Source organism: Gymnoscopelus microlampas (genome assembly GCF_963454915.1).
Source record: "Gymnoscopelus microlampas genome assembly, chromosome: 16".
NCBI lineage: Eukaryota > Metazoa > Chordata > Actinopteri > Myctophiformes > Myctophidae > Gymnoscopelus > Gymnoscopelus microlampas.
The window spans coordinates 29,526,769-29,552,093 of NC_139953.1; the positions used below are offsets into that span (position 1 = coordinate 29,526,769).

At 42.9% G+C, this 25,325-nt stretch overlaps 1 protein-coding gene across 1 annotated transcript in view; it reads right to left on the minus strand.

Moving 5' to 3' along the window:
• The window catches only part of msraa (methionine sulfoxide reductase Aa), an 80,402-nt gene extending 57,243 nt beyond the window's left edge, over window positions 1-23,159 (minus strand). Inside the window, exons 1-2 of the mRNA XM_084082542.1 lie at window positions 23,135-23,159; window positions 22,574-22,803 (exon numbers count right to left, since the gene is read on the minus strand). Coding sequence (XP_083938668.1) covers window positions 22,574-22,803; window positions 23,135-23,136 — 232 coding nt within the window. The 5' untranslated portion in view covers window positions 23,137-23,159. The remainder of the gene's footprint in view (window positions 1-22,573; window positions 22,804-23,134) is intronic.
• Between the last annotated feature and the right edge of the window lie 2,166 nt (window positions 23,160-25,325).

Below are 25,325 nucleotides of genomic sequence, written 5' to 3' on the forward strand. Positions count from 1 at the left end.
AGTCTGCGCACGCGCGCGTGTGTGTGTCCATTTGTGTATTTCTCACTCCCCCTCTAAGCTTTTCTTTCATGTCTGAAAAGTGAAAAGCAATACTTTTGAGGTCAGAATCCCACGTTTGAAACCAGGTCAAAAGTGTGGGCCTCATCCTTTAATTAATCACATAATACAGTAGGAAGTAAAGTACATTTAGGGCACTTTCAGTTTATTGAAGAGTACACAGTGTGCTCAATGGTATTTGGGCCCATTTGTACACTCTCAACATCAGATTAACACTAAGGAAGTGTGCAGTAGTGTTGCAACTGTCAATCAAGTTAATTGATTTAATCATTAATAAAAAATGATATACATTTTAATAAAATATATATATCTTTAACATTATGTTTGTTTGTTTATTTTTTACCCCTTTTTCTCCCCAATGTAGTCGTTATGCCAATTAATTCCCCACACCAATATTCCCCATATTTGTGTATTGTCACTGCTGTTGGATCCTACTGAATCACCTGCGAGTGAGGAGCCCCCACCGTACTCCTCCCGCCCAACACTCCCTGCTGACAGGTGCCGTCCCCCAGCCCGCAGGAGTACGCGCAGTGACAAATATCACCCTCCCCCAGCTTACCTCCCCAGAACACGAGGAACCAATTGTGTTCGTGTAGACTCGCAAAGCCGGATGCACCGAGGTGGATTCGAACGCCCAGCCTCCGCGGTGGTGCAGGCACTTTACCACTGCGCCACCCTAGTGCTACAGCACACATTGTTATGTCTGACAAATGTATGGATTAATTTGGCAAATGAATGGATTCTATAATACAGGACAAGTTTATATCTCCATATGACATGGTAAATAGCTCAGCAAATAACCCCTATTTTTCAACTTTATCCACTCTATAGATACGCTAGTATCCCTTGCATGAAAACACAACCCCTATTTTTCAACTTTATCCACTCTATAGATACGCTAGTATCCCTTGCATGAAAACACAACAAGCATGGCAGACAGAAAAATGGAGAAAGACAAACAGACAGACAGGGCAGGACTGCAGCTAATAGCAACAGCGAGGACTGAGAGGTCCTTACCGGCCGACAGTTCTTGTGCGTGCAAGGGTGTAATTTCATGCAAGTGTGTGACACAGAGACAGGCACACAGACAAAAGAGAGAGAGAGAGAATGAGAGAGAGAGAGAGAGAGAGAGAGAGAGAGAGAGAGAGAGAGAGAGAGAGAGAGAGAAGCAACTGAGAGTGAACATAATAGTTCTCCTAACATGTTCTCTGGAGAAAGACAATACTTCCTCTGCCCCCCCCCCCTCCCCACCACCACCACCTCTCTCACAGTAATATCATGCTAAGTGTTACAGCTGGGTCTTGGCCAATCTAATTTCATTACAGGAGCAGAAGTGGGAGATTGCAGAGCATCACAAGAGACAATGGGATAATTCAGTTTCCCAACAGCCGGGGACACCGCTACACAAAAGTACACATTCAGTACAGTGTACGTGTACGTGTGTGTGTGTGTGTGTGTGTGTGTGTGTGTGTGCTGTGTTACTATATCCTCCTATACTATCCTATCCTACTATAAAATTAAGAAACCTCTTTCTGTCTGGAACCGCATTTTCTCCTCAGTGGGTTTACCAATTGATCTGAACTTGCACACGGGCATTGACCATTGGCATAATGAAGAGAGTGACAAAGCCAATTTTTCACTTTCCCCAAATTTGAGCCGTTTTTGTGAACGCTTCTCGCAGATTATGGGATCTGTAGTCATAGTTGCAGTTCCATAGCCCGGATGGACGGTGGGTGGATATGACATAGAGTTATAATATATCTAGAGGGCGGACTGCCCCGCCCCCCAGCTATTCATTTCAATGAAAGTTGCTCAATGGCGTTTGAAACACCCGGAAGAACACTCTACTTCCGCATTCGGACACCAAATTTGGGTGCCCAAATGTGGAAGTCTTGAGCACCGAGCAGGTGCACTGGAAATGACCAAGTCCCCAGAACCGCGGTAGAACAGTGAAGCTGCCGTCACCAGTTTACCCCTGTGACGCCACTGAATTTCATGATAATATTATATTATATATATTATTATTTCTACTATAGACTAAACTTCCACATTGAACAGAAATGCACATCAACAGTGACATTTCAATCCAAAACATCCCATCGCTGATATTATTCAACAAATATTGTGTGTTTCAAAACAAAAGTCTGTTTTTAATATTGAAAATATTGTGCTTATTGGAATTTATTTTCATTCATCTATCAACTTTTCCCCAAAACATATGCACTTATTTTTTGGGCAATTTATGTATATTCTGAATCACATGACAGACTTCTACTAGGGCTGAGCGACAAAATATCGCAATAAGAAATTTGTGACAATGATATTGGCCGGGTTTCCCAAAGAGCTCGTGCGTAGAGCATCGTCGCAGGTCCGACGACGGGTCTAACGTGTGACGTCACATGCTTCGCAGTACCATAGCAGGCACGTAGATTTCAGGTCATGCGTGGCCGTACGCAGCTTGCGCAAGCGTCTCCTACACAGCTGGGACTCGGCCAAACCTACGCTCTACCCTCATTAGTAGCAGGTGGTTGTGCCCCTGCGTGCCATCTAAACTGGCTGCGATTGTGGTAAAAGTACATTCGTGAGACAGAATGCGCGCAGCATACTCCCCGCCCACAGTAGGAGGGGAGTACTGTCCTACGAAGCATTTTGTAACGAGCGCCCTGGGCCGCGTGTAACACCCATCGTTCAATGAAATCTATGAAAAGACCGACACACACACACACACACACACACACACACACACACACACACACACACACACGCGTGTGTATATATATATATATATATATATATATTACGGCCGGGCCGGGCCGGGCCGGTGCGTAAAAGGGCGAGCGGCTGCAGTGCTTCGTCCTCTATGCATGAACCCGAAGTTTACAAATCGTACTCTCACGGATGATCCGATCATCTAATAAAAATATTAAGCACATGCCAAGTTAACTAAGGGTATATAAATGATGCTGAGCTAAATATGTTTCCTTGATTTCGAAGTTTTATAGTTAAACGTTATGATGAAAGTGCAGTTCCTCTCACAAAGTGACAGCTGTTGCGCTCGGCGAGCGCAACAGCGCATCTACAAGCTTGTGTTGTGACACGTTGTGAGCTTGTAGATCTGCTATTTTCAAAAGATGTTTTAACCATTCATAAACATGGCGAGCTGTTGCGCTCGCCGAGCGCAACAGCTGTCACTTTGTGAGAGGAACTGCACTTTCATCATAACGTTTAACTATATAAAACTTCGAAATTAAGGAAACATATTTAGCTCAGCATCATTTATATACCTTTAGTTAACTTGGCATGTGCTTAATATTTTTATTAGATGATCGGATTATCCGTGAGAGTACGATTTGTAAACTTCGGGTTCATGCATAGAGGACGAAGCACTGCAGCCGCTCGCCCTACCCAAAATAACAGATCTGCAAGCTATCAACACGGCATGTCGCAGTGTGTTTGTTGTATATATGTCTGTTTTTTTGGGGAGGCGTCGCCCGTTACGCGTTAAGCTGTCAATCATGCAGGGGGACGCCCCCTCTATCCTCTGAATTTTTTTGAACGGCGAACAATGGCCGCAGTGTTTATTTAAGATCATTGAAATGTCACCTTAAAAAAATGCATTTTAATACATTACAGAATGTACCTATAAAAATGTAAGTGTCCAATTCATATAAAGGTAAGTTAGATAAAGGTGCGACTTTATCTTAGTATTTTTGCAAAATCCTGTATATATAGATATATGTATGCAAAGGGTGTTTAAACTATAGTAGGATAGCACTACGTAGTTGACGTAGGCTTTACGTAGGCTACGTCCAGGATCTCTTCACGTGCATGCTGTCTCACGAATGTAGTTTTAGCACAGACGAAACGGAACCTACGAAGATGGTGTCTACTGAAGCCAATTTAGATGAGACGTTGGGCACACACAGCTGCTACTAACGAAGATAGTGCGCAGCAGGGTTGCTACTGCGCAGATGCGTGGAGGCACCTACGCAGCTTCTAGGCTACGCAGGAGCTCAAATTCGTTTGGGAAACGCGGCCATTGTATACTGTGACTATAATGTCAAAATGATTTTCTAAATTATTTGAACATTCTTTAATTTATACCATAGGGCATAAGTGATTCGAAATAACAGCACTTATGCCTTATTACAATATCCAGACAATCCCATACGATGTTTAGTGTCATGTCACAATATCAATATAATATTTATATATTACCCTGACTACTAATCAGTATGGAGCATAGTCACTCAATCAGCACCATAGAAGGTGCCTGGATGAGACTGCTGTTTCTCTGAGGCTGGGCGGAATGTACTGTAGTTCTGATAGAAGAGTAGAACATAGGACTCTGCTGGCTGTTAGGTGAACTACACCTTCTGTACGTACACAGCTACTGCCCTACTCCCCGCACTGGGAAATACCAGGCTATTTTATCAGCCCTTCAACACAACCTAGCTATCTCTCTCTCTGTGTGTGTCTCTCTCTCGCTCTGTCGTCACTGACCAGGTGTTTGGGGGCTGACTTTGAATTTTAATAATACTTGTTGGAGTGTGTGTGTGTGTGTGTGTGTGTGTGTGTGTGTGTGTGTGTGTGTGTGTGTGTGTGTGTGTGTGTGTGTGTGTGTGTGTGTGTGTGTGTGTGTGTGTGTGCGCGTGCGTGCGTGCGTGCGTGCGTGCGTGCGTGCGTGCGTGCGTGCGTGCGTGCGTGCGTGCGTGCGTGCGTGCATAATACAGAATTGGGCACAAGACAGAGCAACTGGATGGAGAGAGAGAGGGAGGGAGAGGGAGAGAGAGAGGGAGAGAGAGAGGGAGAGAGAGAGAGAGAGAGAGAGAGATCTGCATCGGATCAAAAGCAATTATTCACAATAGCAGACTGCAGACTTAATTCAGCCAATCAGAACCAAGCTGTGTGGATGGTGTAGGGAAGAGAGAGAGAGAGAGAGAGAGAGAGAGAGAGAGAGAGAGAGAGAGAGAGAGAGAGAGAGAGAGAGAAAGGCAGGAAGACCATGAAATTAGAGCAGAGGGAGACAGGCAGAAAGAGAGAGAGAGAGATGGGAGGAGTGGGAGAGAGAGGCAAGAGAATGGAGGGAGCAAGGAAAGAAAGAGAGAGAGAGAGAGAGAGACAGACAACTGTCACTTCAAAGTTAGTCTTTATCTTTTCACATCTCTCTCGTTATCTAACTGCTCTCCCTTCTCTCCATCGCTCCCTGGCTCTCCTCATCCACAGAAAAGTTGTTTCTTTCTCAGCTAGGTGACATATCATATTCTAGAATAGATGTACTGTATTTTAAATAAGCACTATGAGCAACAAGATATCTAGATATGTAATATGCTTATTTTCATTGTATCTTTCCAGAACTTATAGGAATGTGTTTGTTGGCAGTCTGATTTCAATCAAATTGGATTTTATGAAAGGCCAAAATATATATTTATTTTAATAAATATATATACCCACTTTGAGAACCAATGCCTTATACTTACTTGATGGGGTCCCCCAGGGATATACCAGGACTGCTAGTATTCCTCTCTACACCAAATCTATTAGTTGAAAGTAACATATGATATCTACAAGCTCACTGAGCAAAATGTTTACCCTAGTATAGGGCACCTAGGGTTCAAGTGGTTAAGAACGACAAGGTGTGTTCTAGACTACACAGCCGAGAAGACCAACTAGAACACAAGAATACAATAGCTGACATTTGTCTTCGATGGCTGACATTTTCAACGACTTCTGCTCTTCAGTCAAGATGATGCTGAGGTAGTTATAGCCAACACGAAGAGGGTGATTTACAGAAAAACACTTAGGAGAGAGGGGATGAGAAAATAGAAGAGCTGAAGGGGTGGGAGAGAGAATATAGGAAGGAGATGAGAGGATGAACAAAATGAAGATGATGTGGAAAGAAAAGACAGAAAGAACAAAACAAAAGAACAAAAAAGAAAACCCACCAATCCTCTCTACTAGAACTGGGTCAAATTTCAGCTCCAAATGCTTCACCCAAAGAGGGTGCGCTTAATTTAGCACATTTTGCACAGCAGAACCCAACGACTCATTTGAAACCGACAGGATCCACCCACAGATTTGTGTTAATCCACGCCCAGCAGAGGGAATTGAAAGAAGGTGAAGATGAGGCATTTCCACTACAAGGAACTGCGCCTGCTGAATTCTTGTGTTAATTAGGCTCGGCTAGAGTCGGCTGATTCCCAAATCTAATCTAACCCGTCATTCATACTGCTCTGCTACTGTCTAACACCGTTTGAGACCCCCCCAGTGGCAGAGAACCACCATCGTAATTGAATCCAAAGCAATTTCCTCTTTGACCACCATGATTACAGAATTATGCAGAAATATTGCAAATTATACAAATCGCACAGAGGAAAGGACACACAGGAGAGAGTTAGAGATTTCAGATGAGAGAGGGAAGAGAGGTTCAATCAAACAGAGAGAGAATTCTGATAGTAGTAGTAGTTGAAGCAAGTTCCTCACAGAATGATTATGTTTTATTGTAAACAATAATTACATATTTTATGAGGTGCACACTGTGGGCTTACTGGGGTATGTCCACAGTCAAATACATCTGCTTTCACTCCATATGTTATTTGTAATGTTATAGTCTTCAAACAGTGGGTTATCATTAATTCATAGCTTCTCGTATGGTAAACGATGTGTAAAGCACATTGAATTGTCTTGTTAATAAATAAAATTGCCTTGCCTTGATAGCTATGGTTTTCTTTTGCAGTTTTCTAAGCAAAATGCTAGTCAGATAAAGGGGGTACTTGGATTAAGAAATCAGGGAAAGGGGGTACAGAAGGCAGAAAAGTTTTACAACCACTGGTGCAGACTAACCAAAGAACAGACCACTTGGTCCCTATATTAGGGTGATAATTTATATGATTGCATGTACAATTTCTGTTCAGGCCATATCAAATGATTGGTTTTATCTGTGCCACTAATATACAGGATTCGCCAAGTCATATAATACCAGTAAAATACTTCAATAAATACTATCATAAATGAAGATGATGAAGTGAGAGACAGAGAGAGACAGACACAGAGACAGAAGAAGAAAAAGAGAAAGACTGAGACAGGTGTCGAGGAATGCTGGAGCGATCAGGATGTTTAGGCAAATGGAGTCAGAAACAATAAGAGTATTTTTTATGTTAGAAACGTATTGCATGAGCTCACAGGAGAAGTAGAACAGACACACATGGCAGTGGTCATGTCACCAATAGAGAGAAGACAAGCCCTTATACAGCATAATATTATAGTTACCGTAGATAAGGTGCAGAGACCTTAAGGTAAACAAACATGTTGTTGATCTCAATCTTGTCAGATTTACAACTACACCAGCTAAGGGATTAAGAGATCATCATATGTGGAAGATGTGCAATGTTAGAAGGGGTTTGTAGGCACCAGTGGCACGCAACACTTAATGTACACATCTATTCAGGTCCTAGGCAGGATAAATATTATTGAAGATATTATTCCACACAGACGAGAAAATGAAAATCCCCCCAAAACGCAGACCGAAGGCAAGACAGAACATGCAGTTAAGTTAAGAATAATTATGAAGAAAGTGAGAAAGACAAATGCAAAATGAGCACACAAAGACAAAATACCGACAGACAGAAAGAAAAAGGCGAGCGTCTTGTAATATTATCCCATCTATCTTGGCAGGAAGAGAGAGAGAGAAGCTAGTGTAGCAGACTAATGAATGGAAACCATTACACATCAATCACATGATGCCCTAACACACAATACACACACACTCCTCATAGACAATCACCACACACAATTTACACACAGACATTACAAACACATCAGCGCAAACGCAACATCACCATTATCATCATTATCTCTTACATGGGCTAATACTGCGTGGGTCTGGCAGAAGGTTGGAAAGCCCTGCATTTCCCATCCTTGCACACACATGGACACATAAGCACTTACATACATGCACACACATACCCTGGCCTGCTTGCTTGTTTGCCTGCATACACACACACACGCCCACACATAAGCATGCAGGGCCCATAAAACCGCAGGGTCATACGGTTAATATAGCCATAGTAATACAAATGAGATCCAAATTCATTTCACTTTTATTTATGCACGACCCTTTGTTGTAATAACTTACCAAAGGGCACAGATACCCACACAACACAGGAATGCTGGCACACATGAATACATGTATGCATATCCACATGTAACACACACACACACACACTCTCACACACACACACACACACACACACACACACACACACACACACACACACACACACACACACACACACACACACACACACACACACACACACACACACACACACACACACACACACACACACACACACACACACACACACACACTCTCTTAATGAACACACATTGTGTGCGTAGATACGCAATTTGAGTCTTTTCAGAATAGCACCATATCGTTTTCATTATCAAAGCGTAATGAATCATATGAACAGCCCAATGACCCAGGGCTGACCTGAGGTTAATGAAGATTTTTTTCTCGTTTGTTCCATCTAATTGTTCTCTTCATTAAGGCGGGGAGTCGCTGATTAAACTTATGGCTCTAAGGTATCGTTCCAGTGTTGGCCCGCTACACTGGGGAGCGGTCCCATTGCATACAATTTAACTCAAGGTCAAAGGACTGCCTACTGTTGGTCAAACCAAGTTTATCTCCACTGTGTCTTTGTCTATGCTGGAGAAAAGGAAGGCAGAGACTCATGTCAATTTGTGTGTTGAAAAGGTTGATTTTGCAGGCTAACTTTGGTCTGTTTGTTTCTAACAAGTTGAAAGTCGAAAACTGTGGATTATGCTTATTGATATGTTGCCGATCATCTTTATCTGTTGCTTCTGTGCTCTGTGAGAGAGGAACCGGAAGCTGCAATTACGCAAAAGTCTGTTTTATTTCATAACAAACATCAGTATGTTGGATGACAACAAATTCCTTGATGATGTTGCTGATGTTGACCTTAAGTCGAAAGCAGACTCAAATGTAAGGATTATCAGACAATGACACATGCAAAACATAATGCAGATTGTGGTACCCCTTCAAGAGATTCTTGGTACAGTGGCTTGCGGTTGCAGCAAAAAGTCAAGCGGTGTGCCTCAAAAAGCAGCATGAGCTGACAGTTGCACTTTCTCTCTAGCATCTTTTTCAAAAGATTTCAACATTTTCAATAATAGCGAGAATAGCAGATCTACAACCTCACAATGTGTCACATTCAGCACGTTGCAAGCTTGTAGAAGAAGCGTGTAGAGCTATTTTTGCTATTTGGCATACAACAAAGTATATTAAGTGGTTAACAAACAGGCTCATACTATGTCTAACTTTCAGTTTCTCTCTCACAGCACACAAAAGCATCAGGTAAAGATGATCGCCAAAGTTTGGTCTTATATCGTGCCCTGGTACTGTAGCAAACGCTTCTACCCATTAATTACAATGTGTTTGATACAGTGTTAAGTTAATTGCCCTACTGTTCTATTAAAAAGCTGCATTGACTAGGCAAGCTTTTACAGTGCAAGTTGTCAGGCAAGGCAACTTGCCCTCGAAATGCTTGAGCATCCACCAAGTCAAATTCATTTAGCTGACACTCACGTCTAATGTTGGGGTCAGTGCCTCGCTTGAGGACACTTTGAAAGGACAAATTAATGTGTGCTGTGGGGATTTGATCTTGTAACCTTACTGTGTTGAATTTCTCTCTTAATCTACAGAGAAATTCAATAGTTTCTCAGAGGATTCTCTGTGGCAGAGAGTTGGCCACAGGTCACTCCTTTTTGTATCTTTTAAAACAGATGGTAGGAAAGTGGGACGAAAGCAGAGCGAGACAGTGTGACACGAGAAGAGCTCTGGTGGGATTCAATGCAGCGCTGTTGCTAACTGGGCTATGTGTAAATCTGTAGGCGAGTGCATTTATCGCCATGTGAATCGTTGAGATGCATTGCTTTCTGATCTGCAATGCTTAATTTTAGAGGACCATATAAACAGTTGGACACGGCTATTCACCTTCATTGACACATGACAACCCAAACGCACCTTAAGTAATTGGTGGTCCACATACTGTACATTCACCAAAAACCAAGCCAGTTTAAGTGGACCTGAGATTACGTCAATTGCTTGAGTGATGATCCAGTTCATTTCTCTCAGCCCGCAATTCTCTCTGCACACACCCCCCCCCTCCCCTCTCTCTGTCTTCTGTCTCTTGGGTAAACTGCAGTCATCTTGCTTGCCTGTCAAGGTTATCAGACGTCTGTGTGATCAACAAAGAGCCCTGCTGATGAAATCATACACGCGCAGTCGCGCACGCACGTACACGCGCGCACACACGCGCGCGCACACACGCGCGCGCACACACGCGCACACACACACACACACGCGCACACACACGCGCACACACACACACACACATCACTTCAATAGGGTCCCTACATGTGTGTTGTCGTGGTAACAGCTTCATTCCACAGCACCGTGACAAAGGCAGGCAGATGGCACCAGTGCAACAAGAAGCTGATAAGACCTGGAAACTGTCTGAACATGCACATTGCTATGCGATGACCTTGGTGTGATATGGTACTAATGCAGCAGACAGTTCTGTGCGCTGTCAGTGAGGCTAATGGCCTGGTGCCGGTGTGACGGATCTCGTTAAACAGGAAGCTAGCCATTTCTCACTTGCATGGCATTTGTGCCGTGCAGTTTTTGACAGCGCGTTGGACAGAGACAGGACAAAGAGGGGAGGAAGAGGTGGAATATGCTACATACTAACCAAAAGAAGAATGCACTTTTTTCCCCCGGGAAGGAACAGCCTTCGCCAATGACGATGAAGGAATGACATCTCACTTGGCCTTTGTTGATAATTGTCTCAGGTGGACTTGTATGCTATTAGTCTTAACAAGATGCATCAGACACAGCAGGGAGGCAACAATGCACATTCATTAATCATGTAAGAACATGTACTGTATGCCTGCAGAGAGCAGTTCACCACTAGACCTCCGGATCTACAGTAGACCACCGGATCTAGACCATGCATATCCATAATCTACCTCTTCCTCTCAGCTTTCTAAACTGTCTAAACAACGCAAAAAATACAAAGTGGGCTGTGCCCATTGTCCTTTATAAGAAGAAATGAAAGAAAGTCAGGGATTTAGGGAGAGAGAGAGAGAGAAACTGTAGATGACAGTCTCCTGTAGAGACCAGAACAGTGTGAATAATTCATCACGAAAGAGCGAGAGAGAGAGCGGGGGAGAAGTTTATGCATGGCTAGACAGGAGTGCAGAGTGAAGCCACACTTCACCCTGCTTGGAGAAAGTGTAGAGGGAGCCGGGCTTCCTCATCTTCTTCTCCCTTCACCTGAAATCTCCTCGCAACTGCCTTCATCCAGCCTTCTCTCTGTCAGTAATGCCACCCACTACCTGTGTGCGTCCCACAATATCTTCTCATCTCTGCATTCTCTCCTCTCTCCTTAATTTTTCATTCCTCTGCGTTCACTCTCTCCCATATTGCACAGCCCTCACTCTCTTGTTGTCTTGTTCTCACATCCTACTGCAGACACATTCTCAGTATCTCAACACAAATTTACTGGTGTGCGTGCGTGTGTGTATGCGTGCATGTGTGTGGACAAATAAAAATATGTCCACATGATTTGCGACCTTGTAAGTCAGATACACAATTCAAATATAAAAATATTAAAATACCTATATTGTATCAGTATATATATATATAGGTAGTACTATCTAAAGAATTAGGCCTACCCTTTGGTCATGTTCATTCATGGTAGTAGTACACTAGAACCAAAAGGAGAAGAAAAAAAAAGCACTTTCTGACAATTATGTCAGAAAGTGCTGGGGAGTGGTACCACAATTCAATATTATAGAGTCATCATGATAAGCCACAAAGAAAACCGGCAAAATGTATTTCAATAGAACACAAATGAGAACTGGATGCAGTGGAGTAAGCTGCTAATTACAGTAAGTACAGTAAGTTACAATTAACTGATAGCGTAGAATAGTGGTTCACAACTGGTTTCAAACTGGTACCTACATTTTGTGTTGACCACAAAGTCAGATCTCAGTATATTATACGCTCTAAAGCCCTATAGCACATTATATACTTTTGTTTAACATGGTTTAACGTCAATACTTGGCCCCTTCTATTTGTTCTTCTACACAAAATGTCCTCGCCAAAAACAGCCGATCTACAAGCTCACAGTGTGTCGCATTGCTACTGGTTGTGAGCTTGTAGATGTGCTATTTTCACCTATGATATGCCTAGGGACGCTAGGGTTCACGTGGTTAGGTTACAGTGTTTATAGAGGGAAGATGGCAGCTTTTCTGCATGTGAACATGATGTTATTTGAGTTCACAGGGGCTGACTCCAAGGAACAACGCTACGTTCAACGCATCAGCAGGCATGCCTTCACTTCAATTCCCTACATTCCCTCTCCGTCCTTTTAGCTATGCTCTCGCGCCCACCTGCGTCGCTCATTCCCTTTAACCCTTCAATACTTTTCCTTACATCCAACCCTGCACTCCTCGGCCAACTCCACCTCTATTGTGTCTCTAATGATTGCAGTCCCTGGCCCAAGCATGAACTACCGCTGTCTGTCTCCTAAACTAAAGGAGGGAGAAACACTCGGCCTTTGCCACATTACATACATATTACTACACACGTACAAACACAGACTCATACAGGCTCATGAGGGGCTGGTCGTAGGCCAAACGTTTTAGAGTCATGCTGCGTTCACACACTTGCGGTGACAAAGCAACAGACTACAAGTCATTTTCATTGGAAGGCAGCGACATGAAGCTACAAACTGATGGCCGACACTTGTTGTATGAGTCTGACACACTACACAAACAGTTGAGCTGACTTCAACTTTTTTCAGTGCTCCAATGACACAGTGTGACGAAGTGTCAATCAATCATATGTTTTTGTTTCACTATTTCCACTCTTCACGATTCATGCTCTGTTCTGTAAAAAAAAACTCAATCTTGCCAGTAACCTGTGATATTTAACCCTACTGTTTTCAGTGTGGCTTGAGCAATTCACAACTTCAATGGTGACTCAGCAGTCAGCAGCAATGCAGCTGACCACGCTTAGTCGTTTTGTAGCTTTGGTCGCAACTAGTGTGAACGCAGAAACAGGCTTTATTACTAGGAGGATGTGCTACTAAATTAGTTCCAATCTAAAGATGAGCAGGGAAAATCTGTGTGAGGAGAACAAACATTATCCTTCCCTTTCAAAATACTGTCTGTGGCTTTCAGCAAGGCACTTGCCCCAATCCTCAGTGACCACCAGTAGATGCGACTGGTTGTCCTCAGAACAACCAATAGTTTCTTAGGAAGGCAAAGCATCAGTCAACTTTCCATTGATGAGCGAAGATTAGAAAATATAACAAACAACATACCACAAAACACAGCACTAACTTATTTAACCAATATGTATTTAATCTTGTTCTTATTTTCGTTGAAAGCTTTATCTCAGTACAAATTATTTTAACCACTATTCATAACGCGTTGTGAGGCAATGCATTGTTGTGAGCTTGTCGCCTATAATGACATGCCCAAAACAGGGACGCCACCAAGAAAGTGGTTTACAAGATAGCTTTATGTTACACATTCAAGTCCTGGTTGCTAGATGAACACAAGTTTATAACTCAAACTGAAGCGGTCAGTGTCTGACAGGCCTGTAATCGGGTGACCTACGCAAAACCCAAGAACTGATTATCAAGCAGTTCAGGACACTTTTGAGAACATTCAAAAGCAATCGGAATCAAACACATTTAGCTTAAAGCAACAAATGTGTTTTGTGGTATATCCCATTGCAAACACTAGTTTCCTCACACTATTTAAAGTTTAAACAGCATTTCGCTATTCTTTCATTAACCTTTTGGTTTAAATTTTAAACCAAAAGGTTAATGAAAGAATAGCGAAATGCTGTTTGTTTTCACACCTGACATGTCTGGATTTTTTGTGTCTGTCACACGTAATGAGGACAAACTGCAGAGAAAGTTTCCTGATATGACAGGCTCCACCACAACCAAACTAAATAATTTGGATTTTTACACCCACACCTGTTAATTCTAAAAACACACACACAAATCTGTGTGGGCTTAGTTGGATTCCCTTGGCACAGCCTTAGTGCTGAGCTGTGTATAGAACTTCCTCATTTAGTGTGTGTGTGTGTGTGTGTGTGTGTGTGTGTGTGTGTGTGTGTGTGTGTGTGTGTGTGTGTGTGTGTGTGTGTGTGTGTGTGTGTGTGTGTGTGTGTGTGTGTGTGTGTGTGTGTGTGTGTGTGTGTGTGTGTGTGTGTGTGTGTGTGTGAGAATATGGTACCTCTGTTCAGAGAAAACCCTTGGAGTCATTTTGTCCTCCATCTCTCACTTTCTTTCTCTCTCTGTGCTGAGAAAGGGTTCCTGGGTAAACAAATCAGCATGTGCTGATAACAGGATGACTCGTCACTGCTGTCTGTGTGTGTGCGTGCGTGTGTCAGGAACACTGCTGGACTGTTGTATCCACTTTGGCCAGCAGGGATTTCAAATGGAGTTCCCAAGGTTTTAAAAAAAATATATATATTCTGTTGCATTACACAGCTCAAATTGTCTTGTTTTTCAACTAACTATTGCGGTTGGTGGCTAAAAAGAATCCCCTTCGGAGCATGATGGAACACTCAAGACTTTCAAGTTCGGCCTATTTTTCAGGCCACTCTGGAAGTTAAGGCAAGATTAGACCGTGAAGCGCTGGCATCTCACTTTTGATTCTGAAGTTGGTGAGTGTCGAGGGACAAATAGATGAATGCATTCTGAATTCCAAAAATAAAATGGCCTTAAGTGATTTATTGTGTTTCAAGATGAAAGTGTCTAGCATACTGCAGTCTAAGTGTGGGAAGAGATAAATCAAGTGTTTGTTTCCAGGTTGCTCAACAACAGGAGAGCACATCCCATTAATAGTGATATATTCAGCAGTCCAGCTGCTGAATATTTTAAATGTTTGTTCTGATGGTGTTGACTGCAGGCTGAACAAATTGAAAATCCTCAACATGATTGTTGTACAGCCTCTTGACCTGGATGGCAGAACAATGGCCTGCGTTTAGAGATGCTTCTCATGCTTCTTTTGGCTGTCGACACACCTCCTCAGCTGAAGTTTACAGTATGAGGAGACAGGATAAGAGAGCTATCTCTTTGTGTTCTAACTCCAGATTAACTTTTTTGATATGTTAACCCAACGGCGCTGAGTTGTATATACTCCAAAAAGTTCCAGCAGCGTAATAATCCAAACAAAATGTTTCTATCAAAGGCATGTAAAGTCTGCATGTGTCCGGTCACAAAGCTTTTCTTTGGTACCGCCTGGCCTTCCTCTGGCTACTTTGGCAGAGTAAAAAGAAAAACCGTACTGTTCAGTTAATTGACATCCGTTAGCTTCTAGAAAAGTACAAACGCGTGTGTTATATGACGTTTTGATACACGTGGAATAAGATGTTGTGGTGATCTCATGCATCGTCTGGGAACACTTGGGCTGATCCATTGGTCCAACGCTTATGTTCTCGACTTTGTGAAAAAACAAAACAAATAAAAGATTATTCAGTTTGCGTAGTCGGCGACCCTCTTGAATCGAGTCTTACGCGTCCGCACATCGTGTTTCAAAGTAGTTGTTCCTCTGGTCTTGTTTGGGAGCATGTTGTGTTTCGTCGTTGAGGCAGAGCTGGTCCCCATGCACCACCATGCCTGGCTGTTTCATGATTTCCTCCGGCACTAGAGCCTCAGTTAGACAGACAAAGGAGAGCAGACCCTGCCAAGTCTCCACTCTGCATGCATGGCTTTTTCCCCCCCTCTCACCATTTCTCTCTCTCTCTCTCTCTCTCTCTCTCTCTCTCTCTCTCTCTCTCTCTCTCTCTCTCTCTCTCTCTCTCTCTCTCTCTCTCTCTCTCTCTCTCTCTCTCTCTCTCTCTCTCTCTCTCTCTCTCTCTCTCTCTCTCTCTCTCTCTCTCTCTCTCTCTCTCTCTCTCTCTCTCTCTCTCTCTCTCTCTCTCTCTCTCTCTCTCTCTCTCTCTCTCTCTCTCTCTCTCTCTCTCTCGATGTGGCAGCTTTCCCGAGAACCTTTGGCGATGCTCCAACATGTCTGCCTGTCTGTCTGCACCACCAATCCTCCCCAGACCCCCACCCTCCTCCATACAATCCCCCACCCACACCCCCCGCAACGCACCTCAGTCCCCCTGCTCCAAGAGAAATATCAACTACCCCAAGTTGGGCAAACTGATCGAGACAAATCTCGGATTAATTCAGGTTCGACTTAACAGCATCGTTCACAAATCCAACCCCTTTCAATGAGGAATTCCCAAATACTGACACACATAGCACACACACACACACCCGCCTGCACTCCCGCACACGCACACACACACACACACACACACACACACACACACACACACACACACACACACACACACACACACACACACAACAGCTATAGTCACTAGTATAGACAAATGCCACCAATCTTCTCATTCCTCATGGTCTACTCTCCTCTCATCCTCTTCACCCCTTACTTTTCTAAACAGTGCACCTTCCTGTTCGCCACAATCTCTCTGTGTCTGTCGTACCCCCTATGTTGTCCAATCTGTCTCCCTGAAAGTTAGCTCACCTCTCAAAGTGCTGCTGAGGCATCTAAAGCAGCTTGGCTCTTTTCGGTGCCAAGGGGTTGTGTGTGTGTGTGTGTGTGTGTGTGTGTGTGTGTGTGTGTGTGTGTGTGTGTGTGTGTCTACGTGTCTTGGGGTCTTTTCAGTGCCAGGCTACATTTATTCATCATGTGCCAAGATTCTGCAACCGTCACTGGTTCTGAAGAGGGGCACCCGAGTACCCACGATGCCATGCTGCTGCCAAGTGCTGAACTGCCAACTTACCAACACTGTCTGTCTTTTTCGTCTGCTTTCCCACCATTCTACTCGCATGCACTGGGCACGCGCGCACACACACACACACACACACACACACACACACACACACACACACACACACACACACACACACACACACACACACACACACACACACACACACACACACACACACACACACACACACACAGAAGTGGACCCTATCAAACTGTGGTGAAATGATCACCATTGATCTTCTTTAAAATATGCAGAGATCAAACATGCTGTAAGACAGTCCAAGTATTTTAGCCTCAAGTCAATGAGCTAGATTCAAACACCAAATCTAACTTTTTGGGCTTCGAGTCTGCCCTTCCCCTCAGTGATACAGGCAGAATACACAACAACAAACACAATATGTAATTACAAACATAAAGCACACTGGAGAAGGACAGTAACTACCTCTCTGTGTTGTATTTCAGTTCAGTGTGCTCCAAAAGCATGAATGTTTCCCATATTGCCAAATGTTTCAATATTGCCTTAGGATCAAGGGGTGAGATGGCTCTCTCTTCTATCTGGACTCTGGAGTCATCTAGTATCTACCTGGTTGAGGATGTGCTTTGAAACAAGCATGGAGACAGCAGTTGACTCTGGACAGTACTGTGTGTAATACTGTCGCTGCATGTTACCAATGTCTCGGTTTTCTACTTAAAAACAAGGAGCAGGAGCTAGCAGATACCTTCTCATGTATTCTCCTGCAATGTGGATAGAGGTTCACTTCCATTATATCACGCCTATGCTACCAAAATTACTGCCGGAACAAAAGTAGTTCAATATATCATTAACTATTATCATCACTCTGTTTCACATTTAGACAACTAGTGCAGAAGATAAGGCTGCCATGTGCTGCATTGTGCCATCTCACCCTGCACATCACTAACAGCTCATTCTCTTACACCAGCAGCATCATGCATGACCTTCAGCTGCGCGCGTGTGCGTGTGCGTGTGCGTGTGCGTGTGCGTGTGTGTGTGTGTGTGTGTGTGTGTGTGTGTCCACAGAGCAGCACTGCTGCAGGACCACGTGCATGCTGTCAGTGTGTGCTACTGTGTGTGTGTGTGTGTGTGTGTGTGTGTGTGTGTGTGTGTGTGTGTGTGTGTGTGTGTGTGTGTGTGTGTGTGTGTGTGTGTGTGTCTGTCTCCTGGCATGCTGCCAGACCTGTGGTGCAGTGCTTGTTGCCTAGGGCCTGTTGAGCAGTGCTGGAGGATGGTGACGTACAAAAAAAACGTGACAAAGAGCAGTCAGAGAAAAAAAAATGCCTTGGTCATCTATAGATCACATATCCATCCGATAATTCCACTCTGCCACATTATCATACTGTGTGCGTGTGTGCGTGTGTGCGTGTGTGCGTGTGTGTGTGTGTGTGTGTGTGTGTGTGTGTGTGTGTGTGTTGCATGAAAGCCGTCTTGCAACACACACACCCAGACACTCCTCTGCCTGGGAACTTACAGACATACAATGAATACGAGGAAGCATGTTTAAGGCGGCACTTCAATTTGGCATACAATATTAACACATCTTCACTAGTATGAATTAATCGATTATAAAACATTTTAATAAAACAATCCATTTTCATCTATATTTTTGAAGTGTTTTTCTTTTTTCAAAAATGTACAAAACACTGCTGTCCAACAAGGTATAAAATAGGGCTTAAGTGGTTAATCAGGATAATCAATTTAGTCGTTTGATTTGTTTTTTCATTTCTCATGCAAAACCATGTTTCTCCATTATTTGATTCAACAAAATAATTATACTCTAAGAAAATAATCAAGAGTTGCAGCAGCCCTAATCTAGACCTTGGCTCATACTTCATCTATGCCGAAATGTTCAAGGTCAGAATTGTGTAATTGCAGCCTCTGTGACTGGGTAAGTGGGTATCTTAGTAATCGTGGGTGATGGTCATGAGCAGTCATAAAATCAAAACAATGACAGGACTGAGTCCTGTAGAGGTAAAAACTCACTTATCACCACATTCATCGACTACAGCTCAGCCTTCAGCCCCATATGGCCCAATAGGCCGGTTAGTAAACTAAATAATCTAGGTGTGAACCCGGGCTAGGAGTGCCTGGGTCCCGGACTTCCTAACTGCTAGAGCTAGACTGTCAAGTTACTGACAACACGTGTGGTGGCAAACCTGATCTCAAAAAGAGAGGGCCTACCTGGATTGAATAGGTGTAAGAACGGTGCCAAGAAAACAACCTCTTATTGAACATTGAGAAACTAAGGAGATGATTGTGAAACTAAAGTTTCAACAGTTTTCTTAGTGTCCTGTCACTGTGCAAAAAAACAAAAAAAAATATCCAACCCCAACATCCAAAAGAAAGCAAATTTCAAATCATCGAGGTTTATCCTTTTTAATGTCCCATATCTATCATCTCGATATACTACCCACAATATACTATAATATACTCCATCAGTGTGTCAAAAGTTCTAGCTTCTGAAATCTTACGTTTAAGTGGTCGCATGGTATATACGTCACGGACGCATCCCTTGAGGTTTTCAATACCCAGAAAACCGACGAAAGTTGCCGTTTTCAATATGTTTTGGTCATTATCTCTGGAACAGAAGGTCCAATCTGCTCGGTTCAAAGCTTGTTGGATGCGTGACTTTGAGGACATTAAGCACGCAATGCCACATTTTCGGGTTGTTTGGGGTTTCTAGGGGAGGCGAGATCTTAGTTGGGCAGGCGACCGCCTGTCCTGTCTCTACAGTGGGTACGCCACTGGTCGGCGCTCGGCACTCGTAAAGACAGTGATGTCACTGAAATGCGACAACTGCCGTCTACCCTCTGCTGTGTTAACATTATGGGTAACTCGTTAAAGTGGCAAATTAAATGTGAAACACATCAACTATTAAGAAAACAAGAAGATATGTTGACAAAGACACTCCATACATTTGGAAACATATTTTTATTTAAATCAATATTGTCTCCAGTTAATGTAGGAATATTTTAAAAGTAGGCTAACTCTCATATCCTCTCATAGGGAATGCATTGGCAGCTGCAGTTCATAGTTCTCACGGACCTCGAGTAGCGGCGCTGTCTCAAAAGTGGGCGTGCAATTTGTAGTTGGTCTATCTATGTGACGCAACGGGACTTTTGAGACGGCCATGCCCAAAATAGGTTGCCTTATTCGGATACATGCGTGTCACTCCCCGCCCCTGCCAGTTCTCTGAATTTTTATTTTTAAATAGGCTCTGTCATGATTAATTGACCACATATATGAAGTTAAACAACTAAATTCTATCCAAACGATATCTTAAAAGTAAATTCCGTGCCTCAAAATAGGAGTTTGAGAGGGTTTTAAAACCGAAAATAAAAACAACGCACAGAAAACAATGGCTGGCGTTCCATTTTGGTCGGCTGCACTCGGATCCATTCGGGTTCACTCGAACTCGCCACCTGATTGGCCAACTTTCGCTGTCAATCACAGAAAGATGAGCGAAGAGGGGCTTTACCAGGCTAAGGACGCTGATAGGTGACGGGCAAGAAACGCCCAGATAAGCCTTCAGGCCAGACTCACTCCTGAAATCAAATGGATATGAGATTTTCCGGAGGGAGGGGCTTTACCAGGCTACTGGTACGCACCACTTAGGCTACTTAGCTTCATTATTAAACTAGAAGATGTGCTCCTCGGAGCACAGGTCTCCGCCAGTACTGTTCCTGATTAATCCTGTCTTAAGTGTTACTCCGTACTGACTTGATTAATCCTGTCTTAAGTGTTACTCCGCCATTTCTCAGCCATTTCGTGATTACTCCTGTCTTACCTCACTTTGAAAGAGGCCAAGACTCTTTCAGAGTGACACATCTATTTATAGGCCGCTGATACGTCATGCGTCTCACTAGCCAATCAGAGCACACTCTTTCAACGTATTGTCACGTGTCATGTGAGGCTTGACCAATGTTAGCTTGGCCGAGGGGGGGGGGGCGGAAAGTGAAAACATAGTCTCCTGGCGGAGACAAAAAAATCACACCCAGTGTGAAGTGGGCGGTGTGTGGTCATCACAACATGACTCACTTTAAAAAAAGGATGAATTACTTTTTTTAAAGTCCATACTGCTATTCATAGGGCTGCACATGTGTCATGTGTTTCGCTAGCCAATCACAGTCCTGGATTCCAATCACATTACAGTTAGTGGTGATGACACTAGCTGTAATGTGATTGGCTGACTTTGCAAAAGTATCGATTTGCATTAACAATGGAAGGGTTAGGGGGTATACAATGTGTTGTAGACTATTGGCCAATCACGGTGCAGGATTGGTCAGTGTCCAAAACTCACTTATAGGGGGCGGCTACACCGCCCCAAAAATAGCAGATGTTCACCATCAGACTCAGCATTGGTAAAGGAAATGGGTAAAAGTTTTTCCCAGAGTTAGTGCCAAAGTGTCCTTGAGCAAAACACTAAACCCCTAATTGCTCCTGATGAGCAAGTTGGTGCCTTGCATAGTTTCATCTGCCATATGGGTGGATGTAAAGCATTTTGTATAAAGACGCTATATAAATGCACCATTTATTTAAGCACCCAGGAAAACCTCAAATACGGAAAGAAAGGGTAGAGATTCAATGCCCTCTTCTTTACAACACTTTTTTTTGTTTTTGTGTGAGTTTTATGATACGTCTGCAGGTGCAGGACGCACCGAGGAAAACAGAACCAGATGGAAATTGATGATCTGCTGTGGCGACTCCGATGGAAATTAGCCGAAAGAAGAAGAAGCTGTTATCAGACTTTTTCCAGTGTGTCTGTACTAGGCTCAAGTTACAGAAAGAACAATAGAAATATTTTAATTGTCAAGTTATCTCTCATGGAGGGTGGGGAGGGTTCCAAACATATTATGTTCTAAAGTCAAATTTTAAACTGAAATATAATTTATAGGTCAATGAAGCTTCTCAGTATTCAATTTCTATCCACTCTAATGGGTAATGCTCCATACATTATCAACGTAGGCCTGTGGCATGCGCATGAAGAGAACGTCTACATCCCATGGCCTGGACGTATGGTAGCGCTATGATTGGGTAGTTGGTTGTCAGAGGAACCTCTATTTTCATTGCCACAGCACACGTAAACTGAGGTTTCCTTTCTGGAGGAGTAATTTTGCTGGGGAGGGGTAATAACACTCTATGGGTAATAACGGTAACTTAAGAAATATATACAAATAAATAAAAACATGAATTGAACTATAAGCAGGTTATTAAGAACAATTCCTTAGGCCTCAGCGAATTAACCAACGAGCCTATCACAGCCACAGCAAGTCCAAACGCTCTTTCGGACAATGGGATCAAGAAGTCTTTCATTGAAAACATTCAAGGCAGGACGGTTGCATCACAGGGCTGTAGCTATGTAACAAGTGCATGTTGTTGTTACCAGGGTCATTTCTACCACGTTACAAAACCAGTTCAAACGCTTTGTTTCTGATACACTCACACCCAGACAGTACTAGTATCAAAATCACACAGAATCGCGCTGCAACCGGTTTCGGCTGGGTTGCACAACACACCACACTGTACCGGTATTAACTACATAACAGCAACTAAGCTAACTTGCTAAAGCTAGCAGGAACTGCGACAGAGAGACTGACTTACCTGAAACTTTCACACTTTCTTCCGAATCCCGGCCCTTCAGCGCGGCTTCAGGCGTGGGCATCATGGTTTTGGAGGACATGTCTCCCATTCCCCTGTTGACAAAGTGTCGCCAAATCAAACGGAGTCTGCCAGTGGCGACCATATGCAGCTCAGAGCGTCTTCCTGCACAGAGTAGTCTCCCAGCCGTCCTCCAGTACGCTTGTGTAACATCCAATCCAGGCCTCAACATCCTTGTTACACAACAACAATAAACCAAATACTTAAACATCATGCCATGACTACAGTGTTTTCCTGACGGTTATTCAACAAGAAGACAAATGTGGCCTTGTTTAAACACATACAATTATTTACTTTTATTTAACGTTATTATTATTAGAATTATGATTATTATTATTACAGAAAAAGTACATTTGAGAATGTGCCAATTTAGTTGTGATTTTCGTGTTCTATAAAATACAAAATTGGGGGGGAAAATCTGAATTGGTTTCTGGGTATCCATAGACAAGTAAATGATCAATGTAATTTTCAATTTAGGATTAGGAAATATTAATGTTGGCTCACATCCTGTAGAATGTGAAAGCAGGGGTGTAGAGGATTTATTTGCAACACAAAATGTCATCATGCCCTTCGACCAGCATTGACCTTAGCTGGAGTGGAGCTGCGTGCGTCCCCACGCAGTAGGCACTGCCCAGTGACTGCTTCTTGCGATGGATTTGGATTAAATGCTAATGACGAATTTTCTCATGGGGATCAATAAAGTATAACTTAACTTACTGTGTGGTGAAAACAATAATATTTGCTAATTAGCATCTGCTTTATTCCTGGGGGCTGGCTGGGGTCCACGAAAAACGTTAACCAGTAGCCTACAATTAAGCCTACAATTTACATACAAATGTCGAGTTATACAAAACTGCCTTATATCATAATGCATAATAACATTATAAAATAAACTGGAGAAAGACTTAGAAACAACAACCAAACAAAACAGCTCACTAGTGTCCAGACCAGTGCCATGCATTTATTGTATAATAAATGTACCAGGGTGTATGATACAAGTGTATGTGATTAACACACAGGTGTTATTGAATATTGATTCAGAAATAAAGAGAGTGAATGGCTGTCCTGTCTAGTTGGGATGTTGTGTATTAATACTTGGGAGAAGAACACCCTGACCACACTCACGCAATAGCTATAATCATCACAATCAGTGACTTCATGAGTAGGCCTGAGTAGGAATGAAAAATAGAAAAAGTACACAAATCATGTCACTATCTTCTTTAATGAATAAGTGGTGTGGGAGTGTGGTGAACACCATTAGGCTAGCAATGTTTAGCTTCTTGCATGCATGTTGCATAAAGGGGGGTGGCTGAAATGCATGATTATCTTATTTAGTTTGGTCAAGTTTAGGCTACTGTAACCAATTTAACATGTTTCAACCTGGCCTGAATGTCACAAAATAATGATAGCGCCTATAATTCAAAATAAGTTTTGGTATCAAAATGTACTTAAAGTACCAAAAGTATAGAAAGTAGGCTACTCATTATGCAGAATGTCCCATTTCACAAGTTTTCAAATGTATAAAATCCCTTGAAAATAGCAGATTGTAGATCTGCTATTGTCAAATGGCCAAAATGAAGTAGCTTAATGTATGTTTTGTAATAATAATTAAAACCTACAAACTAACTAGTAACTAAAGTTTTAAAATAATTGCAGTGGAGTAAAAGTGCAATATTTGCCTCTGAGATGAAGTGGAGTAGACGTAAAAGTATTGAACATTGTAAATACTCCAGTAAAGTAAAAGTAGGTTACCTTAAAATTGCACTTATAGCCTATGCATAGTACTTGAGTAGCCTACATGTACTTAGTTACTTTACACCACTGATTATTAAACCATGGACAGACATCCTTGATCCTCCTATAGGCTACAGAAAAGCCAAGGGTGTGGGTTGCCGAGAACTGGCATTGGCGCGCGCGCGTTTGCAGCCATCTGGAGTTGAACTGTGCTCTCGGACTCGGAGGCACCTGCCAGGCACGCGCCCCGCAGACGACACTTTGCGGCACGAGAGAGACGGGGCAGAAAGGAGGGGCGGAGACCTCTAGTGACCCTATACAGAATGTAGACAAACGCACGAGACACGGCTGTATGGATACAATAGAGCACTGTTTCCCAAACAGTGGGTCGGGACCCATGTCTGGGTCGTGGACCAATTTTCATGGGTCGCGAGTAAATTTCCCCTTTTTTTTCAAGTCCCGTCCCGGGCAAATGTCTGATTCCCCTTTTGGGTCTTGAGCTAAAAAGTTTGGGGCGGTATCTGTCTGTGGGTGAAAATAGATAATTGTAATGATGCTATAAACTTTCAGTGCTTGGCAATATAGGAAAAATATGCAATAAAACTGAAAAGAATATAAAGAAAACTTTCTTTGTCCTGGAAAAGTGCATCCTGCAATGGACCCTATTTTATGCACAGTCGAAATAGAAAACTGGGATTGGATAAAAAAAGAAAGAAATACACTTATTTTGGTCTAAAAATGGTGCTAAATCGCGAGAAACTGCATGGCATGGCAGATAACAGACTTCAGGACATCAAATTCTACAAGCGTAATGATACAACCAATAAAGACTAGCTTATATATTATTGACCATAAAATTAATGTTCCTGCATTAGCGCAGACGATTATCTCAGAACCCGTGATAGTAATTTCCCGAGTCAAATGAATGCCGAATGGTCTCCCCATCAATAACGGACAGCAT